Source organism: Gallus gallus, chromosome 6 (assembly GCF_016699485.2).
Source record: "Gallus gallus isolate bGalGal1 chromosome 6, bGalGal1.mat.broiler.GRCg7b, whole genome shotgun sequence".
NCBI lineage: Eukaryota > Metazoa > Chordata > Aves > Galliformes > Phasianidae > Gallus > Gallus gallus.
Window position 1 is genome coordinate 5,545,517 of NC_052537.1, and position 12,055 is coordinate 5,557,571.

The window sequence follows — 12,055 nt, forward strand, 5'->3', positions numbered from 1 at the left end:
CTGCATTTGGGCTGTTGGCAAATCTAAACTACATATGAACTTCTAACAAACAACAGTTACAGGCACAAAAAACTTCAGAGCTGTTAGTGGTTTAGACTATCTGTTCAGTGATAAATGCCTGTATCCTCATCCAGTAGCTACCAATAGCTAAGGAAAGTCATAATTAAAGTTGCCAAAGGGATATGTCACGAGAAGGAAAAGATGATCTGTGACTTCGAGTCAATCCTGGGAGAATAATGCTCCTTCCTATCTTCTTAGTTACTGAAAAAGAGTTAAAGCTGAAGGTTTTCATTCTATTGCAAGAGATGCTCACACCACACAGCAATTAAAAGGTGGATGCGAGGGAAAAAAAATAAAAGAACCAACAAATTCCAACCAACATCTTTCCCAGACAAAAATCACACATCTAAAAGTGAAACATGCTGTGTTGCTTTATCAGAATGTTTGGAAGGATAATCACATTGTCCAGCGCGATTTCACTTTCAACAGCAGTTCCACACATTAGTGGGATTCTGTCCAAATGCAGGAGAAGTTGACAAGGTAACTTTTCTGCTTTAAATGAAGACAAACTAGGACTGAATTCAGTCCTTGGAAAGGAAGAATAATAGACTGTTTCTTCATAGTGATTTCCTGCCTCTATCTGGTGTTTAGAATAGGATACAACATATTGTTATGCCGTGCTGGCACCGAGAGGGTAAATGAAAATCTCCTCAGAATGGGATTATAGGATTATAGGATTGCACCATTTTTCCCCATGGTTTTATTATGTAAAACACCGTATCAGTGCCTTCCACGAGACCAGTACTGCCAACCAACAGCAGCTAAGTAGCTCATGCCCCAAACTCCATTTTAAATTACACACATTTAAACAACTTAATTTGAAAATTCTGTGGAATTACAATGACTGCACTGTTAACAATGAAAGACACTAACTGTGAAACATAACCAACAGCAAAAGAAATACAACATGCAGTTACTCAAAGATTAAAATCTGGCAAAGATGTTACCTGTACTGATAAAAAGGAAAATTGCAGAAGAATTCTCAGAAGTCAAAAGGCAAATAGTCCTGGAAATTGCAAATTAGGAATTAGGAAGAAAAATATTGATGGTAAAGTTAAAATCTAAGCACTGACTTTCCATAGTTGTTGTGCAATCCTTACAGTCTCATTTAATAAAAACTGCTTACCAAACCACAAATCCCGTTTAACTCTTAAGAAAATAGATCCTCAAATCCCATGCCTATTGCAACAGGTTTTACCCTTGCAAAGCATTTCTCTTGCAGAAGGAAAAAGCACTGCCTCTTTCTGGGTGACAAGGTTAGGCCACGTGTATACAGAATTTTTTCAGGGCCCTAACTGGAAATGCTCAGTGCCAGGGTGCAATCCACTCGCTGCCTGGGACTGGAGAACACTGAACATGGTATTATAATTTGATTTTTAAGAAGACAAAGACCACTACATATCAATTATATCCCCAGGGATATTCTTGAAGATCGTGGAAACCAGAAACTCCAGAAGCTCAGCTTGACATCAAAGTCATCTAGCTCCTGTCTATTCAGCTGTTGGTGATTAACAATATTAAGTACTTTGATATTGACTCTCCAATTGCACCATACACAGACTCAAGTTATCACAATCTCTTAAAGAGCCCTGATTGATCAAACAACAGACATTAACTGCATACATAAAAAGACTATAATTGTCCTATTTCTTACATCCTAAGCATAAAACCATAACTAGACAGAACTTTCCTTCAGAGGTCATCTGACTCACCCAAGCTAAGTCAAATATACACAACTGACCTCAATGGATTGCTGTCTTACTTGTTCTTAAGATGCTCCCAGGGACAGAAATTAGACAGTGATGTCAGCCTTTGAGAATAAATATTGCCAGTCATTTCTACCTTTTAGCAAAATTCTTCTTTCTTGCATTTTTTTGTTTCTTTAGGTTTTTCTGCATTCAAAGAAGCATGAAAGCCAAAATGTACCGTTCAAAACTGGACACTGCCAGTCATCATCAGGCAATTATGTCACTGTTCTAGGTGGAGTTTTAGTGGAACCTACCTATGGCAATTCTTACGTTATCATTAACATCACTGAGGATTAATAGGAGAACAAAAAAATTACATCTCACTGCAATTTTTAGCAATGGAACATGTCATAATATAAGGAAAAGTCCTTGTTACCAGTCTCTTCATTATGTTGATGAATGTAATTGCTATATTCAGGCTAAACTGAGTTTTGGACTACCAGTATAAATACTTTACATACGTTTCCATTATTGTCTCTTATTAAAGGCTAAGGTACAGACTTGTACAGCTTATAATCTGCTTTCTAACTGTTGGGCAGTTAGAATGTCTATCGCATGATACAAAGATTTCCCGTGCAGACGCAAAGGATGGAATTTTTCAGTAGAGTGAAGCAAAATTCCCCCGTAGCTGCATGATCCAAGGAGATTTAACAAATTTGGTGAAAATCTGTCAAAATACCTATCAAAATGGAGCCCATGGCAGTGGGGCAGGGAAGGGGCACGGAAGGGGCAGGGAATCTAAAAAAAGACAACAATAACAGGCTGGAGCAAATTCTTCAATACTATAGGAAGAAGAAAAGATGTCTTTCTATAAGTTTTGTTGTTGTTGTTTTAAGAGGTTTTACCAGTGATCTCCTGCGTCCCCTTTAGATCATCCTACTTGTTGAATTGGCAGAAACCAAGTTTTAAATGATTTTTTTTTAAAAAAAAGATAATTCATTCAATATAAAAGAATCTGGAAAATGTAACAGTATAAACACTTTTACTATCCACAAAAAGTCCTGAGCAAAGCAATTTAGGACAATTCCTCTGCTGTTCAGTAAGGCAAAAGTTTAGCAAAGCAATAAAACTGTTTATATTGCTTTCTCTTTCAGAGAGTGTCAGCAATGCTAAATTGAAATGTGCTATAAAATTTATATTAGAGCTATATTGTTCCCCCTCATCACTTTAAAATCTATGCTTAAAGCCGAAATCTAAACACTCATAATGCTTTTTTTTTCTTAATTGGGATGAATCATTGTAGAGAAATCACGAACATCCACAGACTCAACTAGAGAACCCTTTACCCTGAATTGCTCAAAAGCAGCAAAAGGAAATCTTAACGTCTCTCTATTTGTTTTTGCATTTCTTTCCAAAGAGAGAGCATCCAAACTAGCGGGATCCTTTGTATACGACGCAACAAAGGAAGTCTGAGAGGTTACATTTAATTATAGTATGTTCCTAATACTGCAGTAGAACCTCTGTTTTGGATCATGAAAGTTGTTAGTCTAGGCAAACGCTGAGAGAAGGTAAAAAAGAGAAGTTTGGAACCTCAACACACTGCTACGTTTTTAAGGTTCATATCTGTGCAATTCAGTCCAGAGCATACAAACCCATTCTGAAATGCTTTGCTCATATAGGGGAAGCCTAAGTATATGCCTAAGTACCTTGCTAAAACTGGTCCTAATACATCAGAGATGCAAGAAGGCGAAGTTAGAGGGCTTTACAAAACAACATCCCTAATACCACAAGGTACCAAAGAAGCACTTTGTGGCTTTCATTAGTAATGAGCATTAAACGTTTCCTCCAGAGTCCTGTCAGATCTTCCCAGGTAGTACAGTACAATTTCACTCGACAGAATCAAAACAGGCAATGTCCTCTAAAGAAATCTGCGCACACTCCCCTAACTTCTGTGAACAAGAACAACAATGACAAATACTTCTCCAAGTAAAATCAATCACAAGTTTAATCTTTTTCCCGATGGAAGTTTTTGTATCCCCTCCTTCCTCCATCCCTGGTATTTAGATCTCATAAACAGCATCCTTCCGTCTTACATTCCTGCAGGCCACAAAGCAATGGCAATGTAATTTAGAAATTACAGGATCTGTTTTTATTCTTTGTAAAAGAAAGTTTGATTACAGTGCTAGAGCACATATACGTTTCAAGCCTTCTCCTGCTTTGAGATGGTTGTCATGTATTAATCATTCTATACAGGGCATTCCCATACAAACATACATCATTCATTTCACACAAATTCAGCTATTTAAAGCTGTGCACAAATGTTATAGGCTGAATTTGTTTGAATCTAGATTTTCTGCATGTTTCATTTTATTTGTATTAATCTGAATGTTCCCCCCACCCACTTCTGTGCCAAGCGGCAGAACAGGTAAGCAGCATCTTCCTCCCAAACACACAGCAACAGTACAGAAAATAGCTGAGCTACTTTCAACCTCAGAGGTAATTTTTGAAGAACACGATGGTGGATAGGGATGATAATGTACAGAATTGAGTCCTTTCTCACTCACATTTTGTAAACCACTCATAGTCTTAGAATCATAGAATGGCCTGGGTTGAAAAGGACCTCAATGATCACCCAGTTTCAACCCCCCTGCTATGTGCAGGGTCTCCAACCACCAGACCCATCCACTCTTACATCTTCCTTTCTCTTTGCACAGAAATACTTCTCAGTGCTCACTTGTAGATAATAGCCTATGGAAGACCACCTTACAACAAAAACAACAACAAACATTTAAAAAAAATACCAAAACCAAACAGTATAGAGGTATGCTATTAAGACAGTCAAAGTGAACTGCTCAACAACAATCTTGTTAGCCACCAAATTCTTGGCTCTTGATATAGGGGTGGCACCTGCAGTTATGCAACTACTCTTTAGAAAAAGAAAGAAAATTCTTAATGTCTCTAGGACACTGAAATTCAAGTCTCATCTCCAAAACAGCTTTAGGATGGCACTGACAGGACTAATGGATGCCTGCTCTTGTTTAGTGGGAAAAATAGTCTTCAAGGGCCTTCAGAGCTATTTGTAATTCTGGGCTACTGATGTCAATATGAGTTCTGCCATTTTGCACGTAAAGAGAACAGATAATCAAATTGCCTTTAAAAGAAAACTTAGTGTCTCTGAATTAGGAGAAAAACTAGCTTTAATCCTATTATCTAAGAGTGAAATTTGTCTCACTAAGAAGAAAGTCATAATGGACACTAAAAAAAACCCATTACAGCAACACAAGCAACTTTGCTATGTCAGTTAAATATGATGTTTAATTAGTTTTCTAAATGCATATACTGAAAAGGCATTAGACAACCATAAGGAGTAACATATCCATTTTCTTTTTACAATCACCTGATTTAGTTAGCCAGATTTCTAAAGTAATTCCGTCATACTACAGTTTTGGCACTATTATCCCAGTAAAGCTTTTAATTCCCTTTTTTGATTGCGATCGCTACAATTTGCCCTTACGCTTTGAAGCGCTGATGATCATTTTCAGTTCAGCAGATTTACATCTTTTTGGCTAAAATAAACTGTCTGATAAGTGTTCATTCCAGAAATCTGACACTATCCATCTATTTTTTTGAAGTGTTCTCTAAGAACCAGTTTTGAGTTCTCCATAGGTAAGGAGAAAAGGCAAAACATCTGAAGAAGAAGATGGCTGTAGATATCTTTCAAGGGTCCTTTTTCAACATCTGAGCTCAAAAAGAAGCAATGCCCCTCTGGCTATTCACACCTCAGTTCACTTAATACTTCACCTTCTATTAACAAAAGTTTCCTACAGCCACTCTGGTACTGTTTTTCCCTAATGAATGTGCCATCACTCAAGAAATTCGGTCAAGTTTTCCAGTGTATTTCCTCCACTTTGTGCCAGCCCCATTACGTCATGAGGTTACCTTACACACAATCAACTGTACATAAGACGTGCAGAAAAGGTTCTTATTGATGGTAGCAATCTACAAAAGAGAAAACTAAGAGAGTGAGACAGAGAACAAATCTGTATCACAGCTGTTAACTGAACTTGAGCTCTGATCTAAGAAAGCTAAAATGCAAACCTCAGATCTATCCTACTCCTATGCTAATTGCTTTATTTATCCTAGCACTGCTTCAGTTGTTTACTTTCCAAAATATAATAGGGAGTTTTCAATAACAAAGTTCATCTGGAGAATAAACAAGTCCAAAGCTTTTCTGAATGATGTGGTGAATTTTAATGCTCTCCTGCCAAACCGAAGTATGAAGCAGGAACTAAGAGCAGCTCTTAACTGCACTGTGAACATAGCAATGCTGAAGCAACCTGCCCTCATCACACACCTTTCTTTGCTTCAGGGAATCGCTATCTAGGTTAGTTTTGCAGCAACACAAATACAAGTGCATGGACCCAATAAGCATCATTGGGCAATGTGTTACATTGCAAAAATCTGAGACAATTCCAGTCAATCATCAGCTGGTAACAACACTCATTTCTGCCAGAAGACTTAAGGGTGCCAATGCACAAACAGAGCAGACCTGCTCTTCTTGGCAGACAGACTCCATCCAGCCTTCACACAAAAGAGCTCACTGGAAAACACCGGGCTCCCATGAAATGGATTTTTCCCAAACCACGGCGCATTGCTCTTTGCCAGTTCACATGGTGAAGGAGACAGCAGCCCGGGATGAGTGGGAACTATGAATTCCTTTGAATTGATTTCTTTCATGTGTCAGTATACACCCTTTAAATACGCTTTATGGATCCAACTGTGAAGTTGACGGGTGAGGTACAGGGGAGAGATCTACTAACTTTTTGGTTTCTCCAAAATGAGTTACTTCCATTCCAGTACTGAAAGGACCAGAACTTGAGCTCGCCTTCATAGCAGCCTAAGCAGTGGTGCCAGGAATGCAAGTACATCAACAAACAAATAAATCTCCCTCCTGCCAGGGCCCAAAGCAGGGGAGAAAGGAGGAAACAGGGAGTGAACAAAATACATGTTTTCTCACCAGTCCTGTCTGCTGTTTCAGTAAAAAGAAGAAAAAAAAATTAGCAGACTGTAATATAACACAGATGGAAAGCAGAATGTTGGCATTCTAGTGAATATACATCTAGTATTCAGGTGCTGAAGCAGCACTGTCATACAAGCTGACTGCTTATGGTAATACTACAAGAAATCTTCTCTGTTAATCAAAGCTCAATGAATGTGTGTTTTAGCATTACAATTCCAGCCTGCTACAATCTTCATATTAATTTCCTTTATGCTGCCTTTATGTTAGTAACAAAACCCACGAATGAAGCAAAAGACCAAGACTGAAACAGAATGACTGGCAGAACTGACCAAGCTGATGTTGAATGTTGCCCTACAACACGCGGTGAGAAGACGGGCAAAGTCAGGTGCTTGAGGGACAGGAGGTACATCAAAAATAGCAACGGGAGGTAGGGAAATAAACGCAACACAAAGTCCTGTTATCATGATTCTAAGACACGTACCCCACAACAAACAAACAAAACCCAGCACGTTACTGTTTCTCTTCTCACTGCTGACAGGATGAGGGGAAATGCCCTCAAGTCACACCAGGGAAGGTTTGGGTTGGATATCAGGAAACACTTCTTTAGAGAAAGGGTGGTTAAGCACTGGAATGGGCTCCCCAGGGAGGTGGTTGAGTCACCATCCCTGGATGTGTTTAAAAACCATTTGGATGCGGTGCTCAGGGACATGATTTAGTGGAGGGTTGTTAGTTAGGGTAGTTCGCTTAGGTTGCAGTTAGACTCGATGATCTTTAAGGTCTTTTCCAACCTGAGCGATTCAATTCTATGATTTATGAAATGAAAAAGGCTGCAGGCTATGGACTTCAGTGAGAAAGTTGATTTGTAGAAGAACAGGAAGGTGAAGGACCTGGGCATAGCAATATATTGAGGGGAGAGACTCAGCCTGGAGGGAGCCAGAGAGCCAAGGCACCTTCCCCTCAGGTTTGCTGGAGCACTGGGACGAAGCAGCCATCAACTCCATGCGAGCAAAGCAGTGTCACTGCTGTATGGGCACCTGGGGCCATGAAGGAAAGCACTGACACCAGCAGCCCACTCCTACCTACATGCCTGGGCAAGAGTCCAGCATGAATTGCTAGATCTGGGGATAGAGGAAATAAAACAAGACCTTAAAGATCATGAAGTCCAACCGCAATCTAACCATACTACCCTAACAACCCTCCAAACGGATTCCTTTCCATATTTCCCTATGGGCAGGATTATAATCTAAAGAAAATAAAATTGGCATCACATATTGTCCGACCAGATCACAGTCAAAATAACAACCATACAAACAAATGTACGTCTGTCTTTAGCCTGATCCTCAACTAAGTGGGGCCTGTGCTCCACTACGTGGTCTGATTAGCACTGCTTTGGTCTGAAGAGAGGAGCAGAGTTGATCACATTGGTGTTTTTTTTTCTAGGGAAAGCATCCTTTTTTCTATCACGAAATACAAATATTACACAAAATATCTAGAGTTAGGGGGAGAAGAATGTCAATATTTGCACAGTTGGCTTCTAAAGCCTGTCCTTGATCTGAACACACGAGTTGAGCCAGGACTTGTAGTAAATCGTAACCAGTCAAAATAAAACATTAACAGTAACCCTAGCAGCATGGAGCTGCACTGTAAGAGTTGATTCCACACTGTGCATAAATGAATACCAGAACAAATACATCCATCAGTAGTTCCATATCACAGTAAATAAAACTTCTCAATAGCCTATATTCAAGAGCTCTATTGTTCAAGTAGCATCTCTGTTATTTCCATGTAGAAACATGTTTCCGTTTCAGACTAAAAAAACACGCATAGCGTAATGCTTACAAACCTTATTTACTGAAAACAGAGCACCTCCTAGCAAGTATTTCCTTTAATAACAGAAATTACGTTCCAGAGGAGACAATTCTATGTCTTTCCCACAGGCCACTTCTGAAAAAAAAAAACCATTTGTTCATTCTGTAATGAAAATCTGCATTTCTTTTAATTGATAACGATGAAACAACAGTAGTCTTAACTTGAGAAGAGACATTGATTTTATTTCCCCTACTTCTTGGCTGCTTCACGTTATTATCAGTGCCTGCAGGAGACTCCCACATGGCTTCTGGTGCAGGAGCAGCAAGGATGCATCCTTTCTGCCTCAAAACAAATGGTCCTGTGCACTTTTTGGTCTGCCAAAGAACCAGATCCCATCCATTCAACCAACAGCGTGTTCACCAGACTGATTAATCCAGCCCACCTGTTAAAATGCAACCTTGTCCACGCTTGAGAAACCTTGGGGTCATCTATGAGCGTTATGTCTTAAGGACTACTGCAGTTTTCGGTTTTCCAAAATGTGACAGGTCAGATAAACCAAAGATGTACCAAGGGGGACTGAGTGCATGAGCATCACCATATATTGAGTGGGAATCCTCGCGTATGCGTCCAACCCACTACTTTCATGGTTTTATTGCCCCTCTTTTTTGTTTTTAATGTGGGAATACAGCATATTAAAGAATAAAAGCTTTGTTACTTTTAAAATATATGATAGAGTTAATTTGATTTGTGGCCCAAAACAACTCACAGAATGGCCCAGGTTGGAAGGGACCTCAAGGATCATGAATCTGCAACCCCTGCACCTCAGGGAGGGCCACCAATCTGCACAGCTCAGGCAAGCCAGACGGTTGGACACCCACGCCCGCATGACGAGGTCTAACACAGTTGAGAGACATACTTCTTCACAATGTCCAGAAAGAGTATGACATCGATAGGTATCGCTGCAGGCTCTCTGGACTTCCCCTAGGATGGAGCCCACTCACGTCTCACCGATGCACTCCCCGCCCCGCTGGAGCACTGCGGCATCACACACAAGCTCTGTTTCCAAACTGGCACTCTTTGTACCTGGGAATTTTGCTAATACTCCCAAGACATAACAACGTGCCTTACTCACCCCGCTGCGGACTCAGCTTTTATTCCATAAATCGGAATTAATATCACACATCTAAACTTAACAATTGTTCACCAGTAACAGACACCCATACAGTATTGCTAATATGAGACTCCTTGTAATAACGATGAATGCCATTATGCTAAAGTGTGATCCTAATCACATACAACTTCTTTTTTTTCCTGTGTTTTTAGTAAACATGATGGAGAATCAGGTAATGAAGCTCCACCAGTCAAAGCTGAGAGAGTAAACAAATGTTTGTGATTGCAAGCATAAGCAAATGGTATTTTAAGAATATCAACTTGGCAGTCTATCCAACTCAAATTAACTCCTGTAATACTCCTCCAAGGTATGGACAAATCCAAGAGTTAACAATTTGTGGTTATATTTAACAACAACGGGTTTCTGGCTGAACCAATACCCATCTGCTTAGTTCTGACACTTCAAGAACAGATTAGATACCTATCTGGAGTACAGAGAAGACACACAGACAGCTCCCCTCCCCATCCATAGTTCACTACGTGTAAAATCAAACGGCAATCCAATTAAAGGGATACGTTGAAGAAATAAAGGAAAACAAAAAGATGACATAGGAGAAAGCAGCTCAGAAGGGAGGTCTAAGCATCTGTTACATTCAGTACATACAGTGTTATGGGGGCACCGCAGGAGGAACGGGAATAAATTCATCTGTCCAGCTTACAATGAAATCACTAGAAATCTTTTCCAAGCAAATGCACGTGTGCTATTCTGCTTAGAGAAACCAAACCCCTCAGACTGAAGATCTGAGCTAAACAGGATTTCTCTCACTTCTGCCACAAACATTAAAGAAAATGGATTTGCCATAAATACGGAAATAAAAGTAAAGCAGTGTGATAGATGATCCAGTAGCAATCCAAGTCTGCCTGATTCTTCCTGACAGTGAAATGGCTGGGAACACAATCCACTCTATTTACTTATTGGTTTTTAATGAGTATTTAGACCTGGCATTTTCTACCTGTTTTATTTGCAGGCAACCCAGGTTTGAATCCCAGTGAGTATTTATGAAGATCAGAAGGCCATAAGAATAACACGGAAAAAGACTAAGGGCAACCTGAAGTATTTCATCACAGTGAAAAGAAGATATCAAATAGAGGCTTTGCGATCTCTTTGACGCACATAAAGCAGTTTGAGCTGCTGTGAACTACTATAATTAATTAGAAACAATAACGAGGAGCGCATCGTTACACATTTCAGAGAATCCCAAGCACAGAGTTTGCACTGCACCTGACTGTTACAGCGGCTGCTGGCCTCCTTCACACTTTCCCTTCTCAGAACCACATTCGTGGCGCGCAGGGCTGCGCTGCCTTCTCTATAGCAAACAACAACTTGGATTTACGTATGTAAACAGCAGAAATGCATGGGCAAACATCGCCATATGGAGGAAACGGGGATATAATGCATGTTCTGTTTGCTTTACAAAGTTCACATCTGCGATAGCATCAGCTAAGTTACAAGCCAATCACTTTTCATCTTCTGGTCATTGTCACTTATCAATCCCGATTTCATTTGATGGCGCATAAAGCTCTGGGAGAAGGACAACAGAGAAGGAATCGTCTTTGAAAAACTTACATAGGAACACACTTGAATATTCTTCCCCTTCACATCATAAATTTAAAGAACAAGGAAACTCACATCTGTTCTAACTTAACTATCGGTCTTAAAAAGCAAAGAAAAAGAGATAGGGTTATTCCTATCTCGTTTATATTTGGGGAAAGGTTTCCGGAGCCGGCCCGAGCAGCCGGGGGCACCGCTCCGCAGCCGCGCATCCCGCCCGGTACTCACCCCCGCACAGCAGCAGGAGGCCGGCCGCCCCCCGCACCGAGCGCATCTTCCTGGGCCACAGGCGCTCCGGGCAGCAGCGGGCTCTCAAGCTGGCCGGCCCATGCCCGAGGCGGGACGCGCCGAGCCGGGATGCGGACCGCGCCGGGATGTCGCGCCGGGATGCCGCGAGCCGGCTCCTTCCCTCGCTCCTCCCGGACCCGACCCCGCAGACGGGAGGAAGCTTTCCGTCCCCTCAGCGGCTCGCCGGTGCTCTGCAAGGAGAAGCCGAAGTGAGAGGCGAAGCCGCGCCGCGCCGCACCACGCCCGCCGCCGAGCCCCCCGCGCTGCCCGGCCCGGCACCGCCCGGCTCGGGCCGGCCCCCGGCCCCTCCTCCGCGCCCGCGAGGCGGCCGGGCCGCCCCCGCCCCGCCCGCCCTCCCTCCCGAGGAGCCCCCGCGGAGGGGACCCCGCCCCGAGCATCCCCGCGGGCTGCAGCGAGGTGCGGGGCGGGGTGGGACGGGGCCGCCGCGGCGGTGAGCCGGGCCCGCTT

General features: G+C 41.8%; 1 protein-coding gene across 3 annotated transcripts in view; it reads right to left on the minus strand.

Annotated features, from left to right (window-relative positions):
* Positions 1 to 12,055, minus strand: part of RET (ret proto-oncogene) — a 106,597-nt gene that overhangs the window by 67,683 nt on the left and 26,859 nt on the right. Inside the window, exon 1 of one of the 3 annotated variants that reach the window (XM_040702279.2) lies at positions 11,528 to 11,838. The exons of 1 other annotated variant lie outside the window; for it this stretch is intronic. In XM_040702279.2, the coding sequence (XP_040558213.1) occupies positions 11,528 to 11,573 (46 nt within the window). In that variant the 5' untranslated portion in view covers positions 11,574 to 11,838. Of the gene's footprint in view, positions 1 to 11,527; positions 11,839 to 12,055 lie in introns of those variants that run through there. One more of the 3 variants, NM_205190.3, reaches the window with a different exon arrangement.